Below are 20,775 nucleotides of genomic sequence, written 5' to 3'. Positions count from 1 at the left end.
TTTTCTAATGTAAACTATGGATGAGAACATCAACTCTTTATGGGTCTACAAAGTTCGCGGTAGATTGTTCTCAAGCCCAAATCGCATAGCAGAAGCAGGAAATTTTTGAATGTATGATGTGAAGATAAAGAAAGGAGACGGATGCCTGGACTGTTGTGATCCAAATCACCTAAACTTGCATCAAATAGGAGAGCGCCCCATTTGAAATTTCCCTTCCGTTTATCTGATTCCAAATATTTTCGGAGCACCCCTAACTTAACCCTTCAAGGTAAAGAGTTAAAAAAAATCCACATCTTACGGTTGCCCTTCCTTAGATTCGAAGGCGAGGTGAGCGAGCGAGCAAAGCAAACCCTCCCAAAACCACGAGCCCCTCCGCCGCGTCCCCGGCTCTCCTCTACCGAAGCCGACGCGAATGCCGGAACCGCGGGCCATCCTCCCGCTCCGCGCGCTGCCGCCGGACGCGCCGCTCCCCTTCCCCCCGCCGTTCCACCACCAGACCCCCGCCACCTCCGCCGCCACGGCCACGGCCACGGCCAGCGCCAGCACCACCCCGACCCCTCCCCCGGCCACGCCCCCGAATCCGACCCCTCCCCCGGCCACGCATCCCCACTCCTCGTCCTCCACGCGGCCGCCGCATCCATGGGAGATCGCCGCGCGCGCCTGGCTCGAGTCCTTCCCCGACGGCCGCCTTCCCACCGAGCCCGAGGTCGACGCTTACATCGACGCCCACCGCCCCGAGCTCCCATCCCTCCCCCGCTCCCAGCTCCACCAGCGCCTCCTCGCGCTCCGCGGCGACCAGGTAACCCATCTACCCTTTCCCTTTCCACGGTCGACGATTCGCGCACTGGATGGAATTATTACCTGATTGCTGCGTGGTTAAGTTTACTGGATTCATCAACTTGAGCTCTTAGAGTGGCTGCACGAATTGTGACATGATAGGTTTATGGCTGTGGGGTATCTTTTACATCAATCGAGGTGACCATTGTTTGGGGTTCCAAGTAGCACCAGTCATGCAAAAGTTACAAAAGTTCAAAAACAAAAACCATGCAAAACTTAACTTCTCAAAATTAGGTTTTCTGAAATCAGATCGTTATTACTTTTATTGGAACTCTAATTCGATCACATTAAATTCTTACTTCAGGTATTCAGCTATGTGCCTATGTTTATGAGCTTAATTAGCCCAATTTGATCTACACAATATCTCTTAAATATGCTTAGATGTAGCTTTCTTTTGCATTCCTCTAATCCTTCCAGTGACCAAGGAAGCTAAGTTCATTGTGCAATTTTTTTTTGTCGTTCCCATCAGGTTTTAGATCCAGACCAAAGTGCATTCCCATACAGGTTCCAGCGAACTGATCTCTGGAAGCCTGTGTATCAGTGGTTGGAAACTCTTGAGATGGACTCGCTAGTTACATCAAAGCAGATATCGGACTGGCTTGCATCGAACCCACAGGTGATGGATAGGCTGGTTGAGAAGCATTCCAAGTATCATCTGATACACTACAGCCAGCGGATGCACTTGAAGTTGCTCAAGAAGAGAGGGAAGTTGCCAAAGGTACAAAATTTTCTGAACCACTTTGATTGGTTCGTGGGTGAAATGTTTTTATTTTCTTTCTACTGGCTGAATTTGGTTAAACCTTTCCAAACAATACTACATTGGTATTTTGACATCAATTGTATTTATATTTATTCTTTAGGAGATGTGGGGTACTCTGATATGTTTCTGTTTTTCATGAATCAAATATACTATGTCTAATCTAAATTTAACGCCCTAGTAAAGTAGTATTAGCTTTTGTACCTTGTATTATTACAACAACAACAGCAAAGCCTTCAGTCCCAAACAAGGTGGGGTAGTCTAGAGCTGAAACCCATAAGATCTCGCAACCAACTCATGGTTCTGGCACATGGATAGCTAGCTTCCACTCACCCCTGTCCATGGGTAGTTCTTTGGTGATATTCCATTCCTTCAGATCTCTCTTTACGTACTCCTCCCATGTCAAGTTTGGTCTACCCTGACCTCTCTTGACATTATCAGCACAGTTTAGCCGTCCGCTATGCACTGGAGCTTCTGGAGGCCTGCACTGAATATGCCCAAACCATCTCAGACGATGTTGGACAAGCTTCTCTTCAATCGGTGATAGCCCAACTCTGTCCCCTATGGCCGTATATCATCATTCTGGACCCAATCCTTATGTGACCACACATCCATCTCAACATGCGCATCTCCGCTACACCTAACTGTTGAACATGTCGCCTTTTAGTCGGCCAACACTCAGCGCCATACAACATTGCGGGTCGGTTATCTCAGGCACAGTTATAGCTCTTTTATTTCAGCAGGGGAATGAACCTAGCCTCCTAAAGCAGCACATACTTCTTTTTCCGGTCTGTTACCTCAGGCACAGTTTTTTAGTAACACAGCTTCTTCTTTGCTTCATTAGTTATTATATGTGGTTATGCTAGTTTGAACTGTTGGCTAGTTAAGTTGCATTTGCAAGGAATCGTTTGAGGTAATAGTACTTAATACAACATACTCATTTTAGTATCTCATAGTTTTTTTTATTTGTTTCGGTAAGTTTATTCTGTGAATACATCTTCCTATCCTTGCAAATAATATTCTGATCGGCTGTTTCTCGATTGCTTGAGAATGGATGAAATCACATTCCATTTGCTCACTGTTGGATCTCCTCAAATGATTCTTACTGCGGATTTTGTCTTCCTCTCTGGAGATGACAGTGTGTTGGGTTAAGGTTCAGGTTCGGATGTAGATTCAGGGTGGAGGTTACCTGTGGGGAGCAGGGAGAGCCAGCGGGTGATCAACATGGCGGGGATAGAGGTGATGGCGGTAGCTGCTGGAGTTGGAAAAGGAGGGCCGCGAGAGAGATGACTGATAAAATGTGTTTAGGAGGATGGAGGGCGAGGCTGCTGCTTTCTGTTTGGATTTAGAGCATCTACAGCCGGGCGACCCAAACCCTCCTCAAATGCCAGGGTGGTCCGCCCGGTCACAAAATTTTGACCCAGACGGACGCATCAAACAGGCCTCAAACGCCCGGGCTGACCACCGCCCCTCATATCCAGCCCAAATATGGGGCGGATATGGGGGTGCCCGGGCGCGCCAGCCACGTTGGACCCGGCCCACGCTGGCCCACCTGACCCCACATATATTCGTCCCTATCCGCTCGCCGGACCAAACCCTAGCCACTTCACACTCCTCTCCCCTCCACTCCCTCCGCCACCCGAGCTCACCTCCGGCGATTTCCGGCCGTCTCCGGCATGGCGGGCAGCGGATCTGACTCCAACCAGTCCGGATCCGTTGACTGGGGTGTCACCCCGTGCGGGTTGGAGGAGGCAATGGCGGTCCACATTGCACTCCGCCGCTCCCGGGAGGACAGCGCCCGACCAATGGAAGGATCTGTCCGGCGCGACTCCATAGCGTCGGCTCAACGGGCGCTCGGGTCCTCTAGGGCTGGATCATCGCGGTCCCAGTAGCCGGAAAATCTCTCCTTCCCCATCACCGGCTAGGCAGACTATGAGTCCCACCGGGAACGGGAGGCCCGCCGTGGGAAGGAGAGGATAAGGGCCGCCGAGGCCCGTATCACGGCGGAAATGGCGGTGGCTGATGCGGCGGCGCGGGCGGCCGCAGAGGAGGAAGCCATCCGCGCCCGCCTTGTGAAGAAACGGCAGCGGAGGAACAGGCGCACCCTCGCCCGAGAGCAAAATCGGGCGGTCCATGCCATGGCCGGACTGCCACAGAAGGAGGAGAAGGAGGACAGCGACGACGAGGACAGCTCCGGCGATGAGCAGATCTGGCTCGATCCCTACTGCGTCTTCGACCGGTACTTCTGTGAGAAGGACGGCAAGGGCGCCGGGAAGGGCAAGGGCAGCCGTGGATGATCTCGACCATAGCCAAACATGCCAAATTTTGGTAGTCCGATGGCATGCCAGTAGTGATGGAGTAGCCGGACGATGTGTGTAATGCATCGACGTAGTTGCATGAGTTTGTATGGATTTGAGATATGATAATTGAGGTGTCCAGTTGTGAGAAGGCAAATTTGAGGCTTGACCGTTCAGTGTCCGCGGATGCGACCGGGCGTGTCCGCGGGCGTTTGAGGGGCCGGATTTGCAAAGTCCGGCTGTAGATGCTCTTAGATCCAACAGTTCACAACATTGACTGGTTTTAACAAAAAAAGCAAGCAACCGTAGTTCACAAGATCACATCAATTGACCTCTTTTGAACAAAAAACAATCTACCATGCAGCTGTTGGATCCATATATATCTTGTCCTTATTCTAGATGGTCCTTACATAATCTCGATTTGCGTTCTTTTCTTGTTCCCCTTTAACCTTTTTTTCCCTTGAAGATACTAAGCTTTACCAAATTGATGCTTAAATAACAGACTCTACAACTTTCTGCGGCTAGAGCCACATTCCAGCCAAGTGCTGTTCCAGTTGCCCCACCAGAAAGTGTGGCGACCTTACCGAAATCTCTACCTCCGGCGACAGGTTTTGCTTTCATTGATTCTACATCTTTTCTGGAAATTATATTTTTTTGGTCTCCTTGATCATATGCGTTCTGCCTTTCCATAGGTGGATTTCCAGGCGGCAATGCAAGCATATCTCCAGGTGGCAGTGCAAACAGATCTCCAGGTGTCAGTGCAAGCAGACTTCCAGGTGGCAGTACACCAATAAAGGACAAAAATATGTCTTTGTCCAAAAAGAAAGAAGCTCTCTTCAAATATGAACTGTATGCACCTAACTCTTGTACTGTTCTTACTTAGGGTTATCAGTTGACTTTCTCTGCTACATTATTAATGATGTGTGCTAAAATAACCATGCATGCATTTCAGTTTGACAGATTTGCAGAATCAATTGACCAGTGTGATGTTAAAGCACTGTCGTACTGTCGCCATTAAAGATACAGATTCACTGTATATGGATATTCAAAAGCCGGAGACCAACATATTATGTATACAAGAAGGGGCAACTACTGCAAGCGCATCAAACCCTGCAGATGTGCCAAAGATTTATGTCAATGAACAGCCGAAAGCAGGGGGAGTAGTGGAGAGTGAATTTGGCCAAAAGAGAAAGAGAAACCCAATCATTGTTACACCAGCGTGGTGTTACAGTGAAGCTACAACAGGTTTGTCCCTTTTCTTGGTGGTAGGATAGATCCTCTGTTGTTCTGTTCGATACAAGTTAATTTACGGACTTAGACACCCTTTTGGCTGGTCATTTGTGTATTCTATGGATTGTAGGCTTGCTCTTTAATTTGTAAACATACCATGCCAAAGGCCTTCCATTATCTGCAGTCATATAGTTGCAAATTTGTTGTTCTGATCCGTATCAACTATCAACTAAAAAGTCATGTTTCAGGAACGTCGGAGCGTGAACAGAATTCTAGTTCATATAGTGATGGTGCGAGAAGTTTTAATATATGGAAGGGACATGTTAATCCATCGTCTCCACAGAGATCTATAAAGAAAAATCTATTGTTCTGCCTAGAGGGGCGTGAAATCGGTAGCAACTGGTCTCAAGTTTGTTCTTATGGAGGTTATGCTGGAAGGAACCGTGAAAGATGGACCCCATTTCTTGAAGGCATGTTTGTTTTGATCTCTAAACAATATTGTTGTTCAGCAGTGTTCTGATATTTAGTTTTCATTTTGTAAATCATAATAGATTCTTCTTGATTTCAATATTTAGGATGGAATTCACCCGCAGTTCAGTTTGAAGGGCCTGCGGTACAAGCTGTAAGAAAAAGTTACCTATCTTGGAATGCAACTTCATGTGCTTATACATCAAGTGCTCCTTCTGCTCAGCCTCATGACAGGGTATGGATCTCTCAAATGCCTGGTAATGCAATTTGGTACAAGTTCAAATACTCCCTCCGTTCCTAAATATTAATCCTTTTAGAGAATCCAATGCGGACTACATTCAGAGCAAAATGAGTGAATCTACACTATAAAATATGTTTATATACATCCGTATGTACTCCCTATTGAAATCTCTAAAAAGACTTATATTCAGGAATGGAGGGAGTAGTTGATAACGTGATGAACTGATGTCTGGCAGTTTGCGTGCTCAAAGCTTATGTAGTATCAAACATAGTTTAAGAAGCCTGAAAGCAAACAGACAGTTGAACTGAAAAAACAAGAACCACTGTGTAAGTGTGCCAATAGAGGTACAAACCACGTCTGATTAACAAGTGATGATCATGCAAACTCTTTGGCTCATGCGGTTACTAACTAAGATCAATCAGAAGCTTGTGTAAGTTACCCTGTTGAGATCAAGGAAAAAAGTGGTAGCGTTAATTGTGCGTTTTGACACTGCCTTGCGCTTTTCTGACCAAAGTGCATGCTTAAAGCGCAATTATGCGCACAATAAGTGCAATTAAGCGCCAGCTTGCCTAGGCGTGTTTTTTTTAATCATGGATCGAGATAGAAAACTTAGTCAAATTCAAACCATAGTAATTGATACCCAATGCCAATGGTGATCACATGGTTAAATTGTGAGCTAAGTTGTCATTTCATCTTTATTTACTGACAAAGTATGCTTGGGCTTATGTTGACCCACTTCTACAAGTTTAGAGACCTAATGAACAATCATCAAGTTCAGAGACCCAAGCGACATGTCTGTACAAGCTGAAGGACCTATGATGCACTTTACTCTTTATTTTACCAATATACACATTCTGTTCTTAAATTCTGTACTTTGTGTTGGCTCAGCAAGGTGTACGCAAAGTTCTTGATGTAAAATTTCACCCAGAAGGGTTGCCCCAGCTTGTTTCTTGCTCTAATGAGGTTGGTACCTTTCATGATTACAACTGCATTTTCTACTCAAGATTTTATAGTAGTGAGGGGGTGCCCTGGGAGGCAGGCAGGCTGGCAACAAGCATGGCATTATAGCTGCTGTGAAATGCCTTGATACCTCCCTGTTGTTCTTTGGATTCCTATTTGTATTTTGTAGTTTTTTAAATTTCCTTCTTTTGATTCATATAAACATATTATTCCATCAATCCAGGCACCAAATGAATTATTGCTTTTCAATCTTCTTTCTGGGAGGGCTATTCAACTTAGAGGCCACAATACTAAGGTATGCCATACAAGTTCGTTTATGTTATATCTACCCACATATAAATAGAGTATCTTCTGCGCTAGTGAATCTATTCTGCCTTAGGGCTATTCAACTTAGAGGCCACAATACTAAGGTATGCCATACAAGTTCGTTTATGTTATATCTACCCACATATAAATAGAGTATCTTCTGCGCTAGTGAATCTATTCCGCCTTCCTTGTTTGTCCTTTTTTGTTGAATGGATCTTATTTTTGAACAGCTCTTTTGTCCTTTTGTGCTTGGAGAACAGTATACTTTAGACTTTACTAACTCGGATAAATAACTCAAGAGTTAAGACCACCGCCATAAGAAATACAAAATAAGTGGTTGTGTGACATGCTTAACCTTCTGTTTCCTGCAATATTTACTTGTCTTCATGATCAATTGTTTGTCACGTTTTTCTTTTTCAAGCATGTTCCACACAAGGAGAAAATGTGCACCCTGTTTCTTCCGTTACCATGCTATGACTACATAAAATAAATTCAGAAGTACAGTACTATGTTGCTCCCTCTGTAAAGAAATATAAGACCTTTTAGATCACTACTTTAGTGATCTAAAAGGTCTTATATTTCTTTACAGAGGGAGTACCATGCTAGTATTAACCACTCTCAACTCTCAGTACTCATTGTAAGATGCGTGTTTAATCCTTGTGCTCGTATTTGGCATGCCTTACTTTCTTTTTGCCTTATACTACGTTACAATTAGTGTTTCACTTGGTTATATTTTATTGTTCCCAGATCCAGTCAACCTCATTTGCAGTTAAAGGAGCAAGCGTTGTATCTTGTGGTTCTAATTTACTGAAGGTGACCCTGGAGTACTAATCAATGCAACAAATTAAGAACCGAATGATATTAATTTATTTTTTCTTTATAAATAAACAATAGGTATGGGACTGCATAACGGGCTCTTGCCTCTACACCCTGGGTGGCGATGACCAAAATTCAGTGGGGCATACTCAAAAAATCAATGCTATGGCAGTGAATAAGTGGCAGTCCTGTATGTCAACTCTCATGAGCTTTATTTCTGTGTGTTTAATATAAGCGTACCTATACCCGTCTTTCTTGTAGATGTCTTCTTTCGCTTCCTCTGTTTGCAGTTGAGTTGAGAGCTTTAATGGATAGGTCTGAGATCTGGCAATATGTTTATGTATGTTTAATATGTCACATTGTTTCTATGTATGTTTAATATGTCACATTGTTTCTTACACTTACTTTCCTTAGGAAACTATGACTGAATGACTTAAGTTTTAACAAGCAATTTCATATGATGGTTAGTTTTATGTATGATACTAAAATGTGCTGCCTACTGTATTGATGATTGTGGCCATGTCATTACAATTGATTGAGCCTATGTTAACTCCTGTATTTCTTTTGTCTGACCTATAACTGTATATAAAGCTTTGTTTAGTTACAATTAAATTTATTTTTCCAAAGCAAAGTATTATCAACAATTAGGAAAAGAAGCACCCCTTCAATTTGGTTTGTTCTGCTTGTATTTTCAAGTTCTTGTAGAAGATGGGCTTCTACAATGGTACCCCCTCCGTCCCAAAATTCTTGTCTTAGATTTGTCTAGATATGGATGTATCAAGTCACATTTAGTATTAGATACATCCGTATCTAGACAAATCTAAGACAAGAAATTTGGGACAGAGGGAGTATCACTTTCTGTATATGTGCTGATAAGTAAGTCCATACATTTGGCAATTTGAACTGCCCTCACATGATGCCCCGTCCATTTTTATAGGTTATCCCTTCCATTATAATAGTGATATCACTGTATCCTTTTGTTGCGCATCCTCTTTGCCTATGTGTTTTGGAAAATCAGTACAAAGGAGTATCACAGGGATACAGTTTTTTCCTTTTGGTACCTAAGCATTGTAGTGTTTTTGCTCTATTCAAACTTGTTGTTCTGCTCTAAATTGTTTATAGAGCATCTCTCCTTTAACTTTGGTTATTCTAGTTTTCAACATAGTGTACACTTGTAGGTCTGGTTGTCACTAGTGGAGCAAAAGGTGATGGGAAGCTTCTACTATGGAATGCTCTGAGAGGTGAACTCGCTTCTGATCTGAATTCAAACCTGAGGTAAACTGGATCCTTTCTTCTTCTGGAATACTCCTTAGTCCCTAAGTATTAAGATGCACACCATTCTGGTACTGTGCAGCCAAAAAGTTCCAAACATTACCTGTTAGGGCTATATTTAGCAAAAACAACAACAACAAAGCCTTTAGTCCCAAACAAGTTGGGGTAGGCTAGAGGTGAAACCCATAAGATCTCGCGACCAACTCATGGCTCTGGCACATGGATAGCAAGCTTCCACGCACCCCTGTCCATAGCTAGTTCTTAGGTGATACTCCAATCCTTCAGGTCTCTCTTAACGGACTCCTCCCATGCCAAATTTGGTCTACCCTGACCTCTCTTGACATTCTCCGCACGCTTTAGCCGTCCGCTATGCACTGGAGCTTCTGGAGGCCTGCGCTAAGAATTACCTGTTAGGATTCTTCCACAATTCTTCCACATCGTTTTTATTTTATTTGTGCATATTGTCTGTTCTCTTGTGACAAGAATCATCCGACGAGGAACACCTTCTAGCAAATTTTCTTCTCCCAGTAATGTTTTGTGTCATGCCCCAGTGAAACATCTCACTTCCTGCTGCTCCCTCCGTTCGGAATTACTTGTCGAAGAAATGGATGTATCTAGACGTATTTTAGTTCTAGATACATCCATTTTCGAGACAAGTAATTCCGAACGGAGGGAGTAGCATTTTGTGAAGTCCCAACGTTTAGTATATCTTCTGAGTTGTGGCTGCTCCATTGATATAATAGATTTTTGACAGGTGGAATTGGAAGCCCACACAAGTGATTTGCTTAGATCTTTGGCAAACTAATTCCCGTTTCATCTCCCAAAGTGTCGTAGCTTCCACTCCATGAGTTTCGGTTGACCCATGCATCTGTTAGGTAGTAGTAGCTAGTACCTATGACCCAGAACTCTGTGCCTGGCACATGAATGATATCCTCAGGCTAAGCTTCTAAAGGAACATACATGAAGGAGGTATCAGCATTATGACAGTTTTTTGTTCAGGTGCTAACATAAGTAAAGCCCAACGAATAAGAATTTAGTTGACGCTTTGTCATTCTAAAGATGGATTTTCTAGGGTTTACATGTCCTAATTAACTAATTAGGAAATTTCACCACAAATAGATGAACTTATATTGTGGGTCTATCTGGGTCAAGAACTATGGAACTGAACATTTAGGTCAATTAACTACAGAACTGTGCATTTCGGGTGAAAGAATTTGTTAACCAAGAGAAAGAGATAAAAAATGGGCCATCCATGTGAGTACTAGATGGTTACTGAAGGAATTGCCACCTCAGTAACACATCAGCATGTGTACTCTCACGTCCTATCCATGTCAACCATTTCCAAACCCACCTTTGGATCTTCATCTTTTATGGTCAGTCCAACAAGTTTGTTGATCTGGATGCACCCACTCGCAATTTCATGTACCTGTGGTAGTATGGCACAATTTCTGCAAAATGTCTACTATTCGTTCATTAAATACGCAAAGAGAGATCTGAAGGACTGGAAAATCACCAAAGAACTAGCCATGGACAGGGGTGCATGGAAGTTAGCTATCCACGTGCCAGAACCATGAGTTGGTTTTGAGATCTTATGGGTTTCAGCTCTAGCCTACCCCAACTTGTTTGGAACTAAAGGCTTAGTTGTTGTTGTTCATTAAATGCACAGCTCTTGTTCTGTCAGTAGCACTCAAAGCACGCTTGTGGCTTGTGCACATGATACCCACATATTAAGTGCAAAGCATATTCGCTTAACCATGTCTTCTGTTAATTTTTGGGTCAGATAGTGCAAAGCTTAGTGTTCCCTAGTTCACATATTTAGTGGTTTTATGTTTCTAGTTTCCTCCTACGCCTGTGCGTCCCCATAATTCTTATTCATCTTGTCATAGATGTAAACATTATCAAATTCTTTGCTGATGCAGGTCACAGGATATGGTGTATCCTTCGATTGATACAATGGAGTTCTGTAGTGAGAATCTTCTGGCATGTGGAAGTGACTGTGATTATGGTGGCTCAGCTGTGGTACAACTATGGGATATTGAGTCTCCAGAATCTTACTTATCTTTCTCTGCAAGCGATTCGGTATATATCATTTTTTTAAGTTTCTTACTGAAAGTTGTAGAAGTGAACACTGAGCAGAACACTAACACGTTTCATTCACAGTATATTACTTCCCTTAAAATCAATCCTGCTGGCAACACTATCATTACAGGTTATGTTCCTTCTCTGCTGTGTATAGTATCTCTCTATTGCAGCCAAACTAACACTGGGGTTATGGTTATTTCCTCCAATAGCAGGTTCTGGTGATGGGACTATTGGTTTATTTGACATCCGTGCTTGTTCTGCAATTAATCATTTGTCGGTGGGGTCTGGTTCTGAGGTAGTATTCTTAATTCTTTCCATCAGTTACCAGACATACTGGTTGTTTTGTGTTAGTGTAGTTCTTAGACACTTCCTTTTAATTATATTTTCCTGGGTTTACTCATGGGTACTAGTGTTTGCTGTTTGTACTTTGACCAAAGCTGGCATCAGTGCATCACCCTTACCTTGTAACTCAAACACGAAACAATGGGTGTGCCCTAACGTTCTGCCTTATCTGCAAGCTGTCATCAGCCCCCCTGTAAATTTTGAGCCCCATTTCCTCTTGGATGCCTATTCAATGAATTGGAAGGAGGGGATATGTAACTTCAGTCAACATTAGTGTAGAATTTGTTTCAAACTTCCCAATTGCTCAATTGACTTGGTTTTGATATCTTATGGCTTTCAACTTTCAACTCTAGCCTACCTCAACTTGTTGTTCATTTGACGGCACATACCATAGCTCTTTTCGAGAGCATATAGCTCTACGCATTGAAACAGTTCCTTGTTCTTTGGGGCTTATTGTGTCCATTAATCTGCCACAGTTAGTAGAATCTGAAATTTTTGGGTGGAGTTTGCACGGATCATTTGTAAATTATGTCATGTCTTATTGGTTCTCGTCTAAGGATTACGGATGCATCTGTATTGCTGAAAGTGACATTTTCTTTAAGCTTACTGTGTCTTCTTGGTGGATTTTTTTCTTCAAGCTTCCATTCTGCTTATTTGAATGATATTAACATGTTTCTTCCATAAGAACTAATAATTGCTGTATTGGTGCTCAACAGGTTACATCTGTTTCATTTAGCAACTGTGGTACCTATTTTTCTGCCTCTAGCACATCAAATAACACTTTGGTTTGGGATACAAGACTAGTTCCACTAAGTCACACCAGAGATGTTTTGCGAAGCAAAGACATGCGTTTTTTCCGGCCTTTACATTGCTTGAGCCATGGCAAGCAGATGCCAACTGCAGAATATACGAGCCAACTACCAGGGTAATTGCATTAAATATAAGTTTGGCATTGTTTTAGCTAATGATTTTTTGTTTTCAGAAATGTTTGTGGTTATTTATGATCTTTGTTGGTGAGCTAACTGGGACTCATTTGTTTTCTGAATTTGACAGTAGTTTTTGACCCGATCTGTGATTTACTGTTTCAAAGTAATCTGGCATACTCTATCAACCTACATGACACATCATTCTCTTCTGTTTTATTTTGTCCAGTGATGAAAAATTTGCGACTTTGCACAAGAAAATGCCAACTCCACAATACAAGAATGTATTTGTATGGATGAACATCTTTTTTCTATAGTAAAATTTCACATTGTGCTGCTCCAGTAGCTGAAGATACATAGTCCAGCATTGAAATTTCTTGCCTGTGTCCACAGCTCCATATGTATTGGCTGATTTAATAGCACAGAAGGTGCTAATTATTGTCGCAAAATACAAATGAGCACTGGCATTGCCATGAAGATTTGGAGATAGCTAAATAGAAAATTAATCTTAATTACTAATTGTGGTAGTAATCCTTCCTTGCACCATTTCCCTGTTATTCTCCTGCTCGGAGAACTGTACTGCTAAACTCTCTTTCTGTTCAATGAAATGAAACGCAAAGTCTTTGTGTTTTCTCGAAAAAAAAGTACATTAGTATGTACACACTCTTGTGACTAGTAGTCTACCATGTTACCGCCTTTCTAGCAGCATAATCTGAATATAGATGAATGCGTAATTAGCTGATAAAATGTAAGGTACTACCTCCGTCCTGGTTTATTGGTCTCCTTTGTATTTTGTGCCAAATTTTGACCTTAGGTTTAACTAACAAAATGTTAATGCATGTCATAAAAAATTATATCGTTGGAAATCTAAGGTCAAAATTTGGCACAAAATACAAAGGGGACCAATAAACCAGGACGGAGGTAGCAAGTCACAGCGGTAGACCGCTCACCATACTTCGGCTTGGATAATTAGCTGACTATGGTTGGCCATAAAGATCATCCTATATTTATTGTACATCTCATTTGGTATCACTCGGTGCCTTGTATATAGTTCATTTTTCCAGAACTACATACATTGTGTTTTGACAAAAACTGTTGTCTTTGTTACAGACATGTCGACGAGGGTGATCAGGGGGTAAATGCCACACAGTGGTTGCATAATCAACCTGTCCTTGTTACTGCAAGCGGTGATGGCAGGTGAGTAAAAATAAGTCAATGAATATGATCATTATACTTCTGTTATTCTTGTAAAATGTGCTCAACTGATTGACCTGCAGCGTTGGAATGTGGGATGTTACTCTAGGCAAGCCTTGTGTCAGACATATCGTCACTCATAATCGATGTGCCAACGCTGTAAGCATCATGTGCTCCAATATTTTCTACTGCTGGTCCTTCAGCAAACTTTTCTGATGTTTCAAGTTTTTCATGAAACAAATTCCAGGTTGCTGTGGCCCCCAATGATGAATACATCTCCACAGGAGGAAGTGACCAAAAAGTTGTGAGTTTCTGTTTGACATTTTAGTCAGTTCCCTTCGATGGGCGTTATAATGCATGGATGGGGGTGGTTTAGTGTGTCTGCAACAAACAACAACAAAGCCTTTAGTCCCAAGCAAGTTGGGGTAGGCTAGAGGTGAAACCCATAAGATCTCGCAACCAACACGCCCCAACGAAAATCTTTTGGGTTTCATCTCCATAAGAGTGGCTGAGTTTTTACGTTGGCTCGCCAAGCCTATCACAACCCTCCTCCTTTACCCGGGCTTGGGACCGGCTATGTTGAGACAACATAGGCGGAGTTTTAGTGTGTCTGCAACCACAGAAAAAATATAATAAGAAGTTGGCACACAACTTCCTGTATTTCATCCTGTTGTTTCTGGTAAAAGGGTGACTGTTTGCCTCGTTTCTTATGTTTAATAACTGCTCTTGCTTGATTTGGCAGGTTTTGTATCATAATAGAAATGGGTGTGCACATCTTAATTGGCGTCTTACGTACCCTCTGCCTGGAACTGATTAATATGCTGCCAGAAATTGTGCGATGATTGCACTAATTGTAAGTCACCTATTTTGTGCTTCTTGCATTCTTGAGCTTGCACACAGATAGTTAAAGGAGCAGAGCTTTACTCAGTGATATAATAATAAATACATGAATGTTGTATCAATACATATGAATCTACTGATTCACTTCTGCAATAGCTTTGAGTAGTATTGTTAATTTCACATCTAATGAGACCAGAAAGAAAGGGATAATTAAATTGATGAAAGGCCTTGTTTTGTGGAGACCCCTGATGTTTTATCTTCATCATGGACTGTACAGCTTCTGTTATTCCCCGCCTTACTCTGCATACTTCTGTCCCTAACTTTTCTTATATGCATATCTTTTTCAGCTGAGTTATCTGAAATAGGTTGTTGATCTACAGAAGAAACTCTGTGGCTTGAAAAGGAGGTAGAGCGATGGCTGGTATTGAAGCCTCTGCTGGATGGACGACTGCAGCCTGTGTTGGGCCTTGATATAAATGAATTTTCATTCCTCTTAACAAGTTGAGTCTGTACCTTTTTATTCTCCTGTAAAGAGAATTTATCAACCTGACTGGTGATAGTTTTCTAATCCTAGTGAAACATTAACACAGTTATGAGCCATATTAGGCAACTCACTGTAACACCGATTGAGCAATAGCTACTCACCCGTTGCCTGCATCTCTCTTCTTCCTTTTCCTTCAGTGTTAACATGTACTGTTTCAGCATTTCCAAAAGGGGAAGCTGCAAAAATTAATGTTAGCAGTTATATTCGTGAAATGGTTTTCTACTTTTTGTATATGGTGGCAGACAACATAAAATTGGAGGCTGAGCATTGATGTCATGCTTACCATCATATGTTGCATGAGCCGCCGTGATATTAGGCTTTGTGTGTGTGTTGTGTGTGCTGTGATGAGTGTATTTTTGTTTGGCGTGCGGCCTTAAACTCTTGTATCTATTTAACTTGCTTCTCTGTTTAATGAAAAGTTGCACAAATGTTTTTTTTGCACTTCATCTAAAGAAATATTGAACCAATTACTCGACCATCTGTCTACCTGAATGTGCATGAGTTTTGAATATGTACCAGACTGTTCAAGCCAGATGCCTTATTTCTTTTATCAAGGTTATTATTTTTGCAGTAGAGTTAATAATATCACTTTCAGGTTCTTACTAGCTCAAATTTAAGATGGTTACTGAAGTCTGTAATTTAGAAAATTTAAGTTCAGTGTTACACGTTGCTCATGTATCGATAATATTTGATGGAACAGTCAAGATCAGTCATGCAAGGTAACACAAGGTTTTTTGGCTCTGCGACATAGTGCATTTTATATATTTCAAATTTATGTTGTACATTTTAACAGACATATCACCTCATGAACTAACCTGCAGGAATTTTGTTATTTACCTTTCTGGGAGTAATATGATAATAGGCTTCTTCCAGTGATCCGCTGACTATTACTGTTTTTTTCAAATGCAGCGTTATAGGGGCATGTCATATGTGACTGCCATTTTGACTATAGCTATCCGTAAGCTATACCTTTTAGTTTGTCATTTTACAAGTATGTTGCTCGGTTGTTGGATTCATTGTTTACTATGTTTCCACTTTGTGAAGATGCTCTTTCGCATTTCAATGCTAAATTTCATGCTTGTCATTTGGTTTTTTGTTAACTGACAAATTCATTATACTCACCAAAGAGTTAATGTCAGTCCTCTTTAATGAAAGCCAAAAATGAAGTTGTAATTTAAATGAGACTGCATGACTAAATGTCCTTCAAGAGAAGATATTATAATACTTCAATATGCTTGTTCATAATTTTTATTTGGGAACTCCCATACCAGCAGCAGGCCAAGTCTTGGCTGCTCAGCCCGAGCCAAAGCAAGCTGGTGGAGAAACAGGCAGATCTAGCACAGGATGAAGGAGCTACTACCTGATAACAATGACAGGTAATGCTACGGGCTTGAGGTGTCATGGCCGCCCAGGAAGTGGAGATTCACTTCAGGAGGCCACACAGTTCAGGATGGCGAGTGGCAGTGGCTAAGACCAAAGCCTAGGTTAGGATGGGCAGTTGGTCAGATCTAGTATGGATAGTTGGAGTCGGCGGCTCTCCTAGGCTTCCCTCATCTGGGATCCCTGGGGAAGAGGATCAAGTTGGGATACCAAGCTGTGATCTCTTGTATATTGAGAGCACCCAGAGAGCATATACATAAGATGAACCGTCATTAGGTTATTTCCTTTTAAAATAATTGTTATTCCCTCCGATCCATATTACTTGTCGCTCAAATGGATGTATCTAGATGTATTTCAGTGCTAGATACATCCGTTTGAGCGACTAGTAATATGGATAGGAGGGAGTAGAAGATCAGGTTCCGAACCTTATCTGTTTGTTTAAGCAATTTATAGAGTACTGGACCCTCTACGATTATGTTTCTTGCAATTCAAAGACAAACTACATCCAGTAGGGAACTGGGCCAACTGGCCAATTCCAGTAAGAACAGTTTGGACTCTGTAGATTGACTTGTTCATTTCCAAAATTCTTTTTCTTCTGCTAGAACACTAAGTTCTGAGTGCTGTATGGAGGGCTGAATTCTGTTTTTATTCGAAGTTATAAGCTCTCACCTCATCGTAGTAGAAGATCTTTTTTCTCCCATGTTCCCAGATCTCTGTCTTTTCAATTAGAAGCTCTACCAAGCCTGCAACTTCTTCTAGTTAGTATGTCTTCTCTATTGACTTTCCTTCCATTGTTTTACTTAGTAGCTCTGTGCTTACCTGGAATTTTGTTTGCTATAATTCTAGCACGTTCCGCGCGTTTCAAGTGCCTGTGGGCTCCTCTGCTTACTGAGTACCTTCTCTCATCCTGTAGAGAGAAATATAATTAGCTGAAAGAAATCTTTTACTTGGAGTGAAGTTATCAGGCAGGTACTGCACCCTGCTATATTCTTCTAGCCACCGCTCCTCATCACATGAAGTTATCCATTTTTCGACTTTGTCCATTATTTCTTTACGGCTTGTGGCCTCCTCTTTTGTTTTGTATATATATCCATCCATTGTCTTAAGTAGATTATCGTGGTCCACATCTCCTGTACATATGTTTTTTAGACAATAGTGGAGATGTTATTTGATGCAATGGAAAGTATACTTATTCCTTTAAACAGAAGGGAATGGAATACGACTGGTGGAGCGCACCTGACATTATCAGTTCCATTATGTTGTCCATTTCTGTCTGGTAAGGCACATCCATGTGGGATATCTTGCAAATTTCCTCAATCTCAGCTTTCTTTTTGATGAATAGCTCTTTCATTTTGCTTGCTTTTAACTGATCTAGTCGCTGAACTTCAGATTCAATCTATTCATCCAATATAGCAATATTAAATACATAGCTGCTGAAGGGTGCAGCTAGTAAAATTAATGCAGCATAACTCGGATGAGGTTCTTGTCTGGGGTTTACCTGCTGAATTTTCTCTAGTCTTAGACTTCCAGGACCTAGCATACCATTGGCTGAAGTCAATGAAAATATATTAATTTGCCCGTAAGGCTGGCGTTCTTCCATCGCAGTATCTAGTATATTCCATAAGTTTGCCAAGGCTTTTCCAAGGCTGTGGAGCTGCAAAGTAACACCTGCATCAGTAGGTAGTTCTGCAAATTCCATGTTGTGTGGGATATGTTTGGAACTAGGAAAATCACTAACATTCGGATGCTACAATAAAATTATTAAAGAGTTGAATATCTATATTTCTGAAACTGACTAGGCAAGTTTCTTATAAATGTCTTGAGCCGGTTTTCTTGATGGCGTTGAACTTGGAATGCTACCGGGCGCAAGTCTAGCTTTAACTTCCGAGGTGTTTTGGCACTTCTTCAGTTCTGTTTTGTACCTTTTGCTATCATTTTCCTGGTTCCTGGTGCTGTTTGTTACGTTAGAATATTCTAATAATCCCATCAGGTCTGTCAACCTCATTATAGAAGCATTTGAAGCAGCATAATATATTACCTTTTCCAATCTGTGGTTCTTCTCTTCTTTAAGCTGCTGGACCATAGTATTGAGCTTGTTAAGGATGTCGTCACTGATGTTCTTTTTCTGTTGTTCATTTGCTCCAATTAGCAAGCTGGGGTGAACACTAGCAAGAACGTTTGAGGGATCCATCCCCATAATCTTTGCGAAATTGCAAATTAGAACTTTATACTCTTCAACTTTGCACAGGCGATCGCCCTGAAAGAAAATAAAATATGGTTGGCATGTGAGATGAACAGGACGGTTGTAGCACAAGTTTTCTGTTTCTATGTACCTTTTCTCTTTTAAGTCGTTGCAGCTCACTTTGGTGCTCCTCAAGTTTCTTGAGTGACAAATCATCTTCATTTACTGTGACAACTTCATTCTCCGAGCGTCCTGCTATTTCGGAGGCGATTCTCTGTACTTCAGTCTGAACCTCTGTGAACTGTTTTAGTCTGGCTTCTTTTTTCATTTGCATTTCTTGCAGGGCTGGTGTGATGGAATTCAGCTGCTCCTTTAGAGTGCCATTCATTTTCTCAGGCTGCAGAAAGAAAATTCAGGTTAGTCTTTTTCTTAATGTTTCCCTTGTGAATGTGATCCAATGAAAATGCCTTTCAGTTGAGAGTTATACTCGGCCTGGGAATGATCTTTCTCCAAGGGAAAGAAGTAGGTTGGTAAATTCTGCTTCAGATTCAGCCAATGCTTGATGCAGTTGAATCCGCAACATATTAGCACTATTTACTTTTCTCCTGTAAACTTCTTGGCACTCTTGCTCTAGCTCTTCCAGTATTCTTTCCCTCTCATTTTCCTCTTGTCCAACCTCGTCCCATATCATCTGGCACCGTATGGAGTTAAAAAAGTATAAGAACATCATCGTCTCCTTGTGCAAGAGAAACTGGGGAGGAGAAATTTGTGCACCTTTAGTTCTTGAAGCAAGTATGTAGATGAGGACTCCGGCAGAGCCAGGCATCGAGCTGTTCCAGCCGTCCTGAGTGACCCCATCGCCGAGAACTTCCGACAATCTCGAGGAAAAAAACGCGGGAGCAACCCAAATGGGCGTGCTACTTGCTTAGAGCTTGCATTGGAGGGTTGAGAGATGTGTAAGTAGTGAGTGGATGGATGCTGCGAGTGGCTTTAGACGCTGGTTTTGCTTCCAAGACAAGTAGCACGCCTGTGGTAGGTGTCGCCATGAGCTGAGCCAAAGCCTGAAGCTTTAGGTACAAGGCTAGTTGCTTTGTTGCTTCTTTATATATTTTTCTTGGTCGCTGGCCTCCGTATTTTCAAGTTGGGCAGGTATTGTCTACTCGCACCTTTCCTTTTTTTCGTGGGTCGCATTGAAACGAAAAGATGAGTGTTCCAAATCAGTGATGGTGCTCTGCATCCATCCTCATTGGATTGAGTTCAACGGGCTCTCTGTCGGCGGCGAGCTTGCAGCTGAAGAAGCCGAGCGCACAAATGGGTGCTGCTTTTTGGGACATGTGGATTGCTTTGAGAAGGAAAGGTTACTCGGTGGTTACTGGCTGGTAGACCTGAAAGTAACGGGCCAATTGCTCACACCATTAATCGAGTAACTTGATTTGCAGGTAAGCGTGTAGTAGTTTCCTGGGCATGGCAGTTGCTATTTCCGGCCACGTGGTATCTTCTTCTGCCCAGCTGCCTGCCTGGTTCTCTCTGTTCCTTAACGTCTTAACGGCCTGCGGTTCTATTTGTGGATTGCTGAATTTTCCAGCGTCCACGTTTTTTCACGTGAATTTCAGTCTGAAACGGCAGCTTTGGTATATGTTGTCATGCCGTGCCTTTGTTTCTTTCTCGCGTTGGCGTGTCACCTCGCATTTGTGGAACTCGCAGTCAGCGAGGTCTGTATAACGACGTCCGATCTCACGGGCTAGCTTTGTCGGCTACCAGCTTCGGTTCACAGGGCTAAAGATTGTTCGGAAAATCTATCTGGGAGACGTCTGCTGGTTTTGTCCTCGTGTGCGGTGCGCTAAAATTAAGTTCGGGCGAGCGAAGAATCGGATGGACGGTAGGGGAGGACGTCAGCTCGCTCGAATGAGGTGAGTAGTGTAGGACGATAGGCGGGCATGGGAGGCCTAAACAAAGCCACCGATTAGCAGATCAGTGGCGTAAAACGAGGCGGTGGTCGCTTGTGGCATTTTGTTGGTGCAGTTGTTGTAGAGATGATAGGATGCAACATATGTATATTCATGGGCATTCAGTGCCAATTTATAGATGTATAGGGAGATCATCA

At 42.3% G+C, this 20,775-nt stretch overlaps 2 protein-coding genes across 3 annotated transcripts; one reads left to right on the top strand and one right to left on the bottom strand.

Annotated features, from left to right (window-relative positions):
• The first annotated feature begins 312 nt into the window (after positions 1–312).
• Positions 313–15,321, top strand: LOC123151785 (uncharacterized). 2 transcript variants are annotated; one of them, XM_044571432.1, is made up of 21 exons: positions 313–799; positions 1,307–1,555; positions 4,394–4,499; positions 4,584–4,740; positions 4,844–5,136; positions 5,370–5,591; positions 5,697–5,846; positions 6,723–6,793; positions 7,014–7,085; positions 7,844–7,909; positions 7,991–8,102; positions 9,091–9,187; positions 11,104–11,263; positions 11,345–11,393; positions 11,479–11,561; positions 12,325–12,533; positions 13,642–13,728; positions 13,809–13,884; positions 13,973–14,029; positions 14,468–14,578; positions 14,913–15,321. In XM_044571432.1, exons 1-20 carry the CDS (start codon positions 413–415, stop codon positions 14,540–14,542), a joined length of 2,778 nt encoding a protein of 925 aa, XP_044427367.1. In that variant the 5' UTR covers positions 313–412; the 3' UTR covers positions 14,543–14,578; positions 14,913–15,321. The 2 variants fall into 2 exon arrangements, with proteins under 2 accessions (XP_044427367.1, XP_044427368.1); XM_044571433.1 differs by having other exon boundaries at positions 315–799; positions 5,697–5,824; positions 6,719–6,793.
• LOC123151788 (65-kDa microtubule-associated protein 8) lies at positions 14,627–19,745 on the bottom strand. The gene is made up of 11 exons (XM_044571435.1): positions 19,446–19,745; positions 19,159–19,362; positions 18,823–19,068; positions 18,528–18,746; positions 17,988–18,143; positions 17,726–17,885; positions 17,468–17,619; positions 17,309–17,396; positions 17,159–17,232; positions 15,211–15,285; positions 14,627–15,090 (listed from the first exon to the last, which is right to left on the bottom strand). Exons 1-11 carry the CDS (start codon positions 19,527–19,529, stop codon positions 14,776–14,778), a joined length of 1,773 nt encoding a protein of 590 aa, XP_044427370.1. The 5' UTR covers positions 19,530–19,745; the 3' UTR covers positions 14,627–14,775.
• Positions 19,746–20,775: the final 1,030 nt, after the last annotated feature.

This window comes from Triticum aestivum, chromosome 7A (assembly GCF_018294505.1).
Source record: "Triticum aestivum cultivar Chinese Spring chromosome 7A, IWGSC CS RefSeq v2.1, whole genome shotgun sequence".
Lineage (NCBI taxonomy): Eukaryota > Viridiplantae > Streptophyta > Magnoliopsida > Poales > Poaceae > Triticum > Triticum aestivum.
The sequence above is the reverse complement of the archived record's forward strand: the minus strand, read 5'-3'. Positions and strand labels throughout refer to the sequence as shown.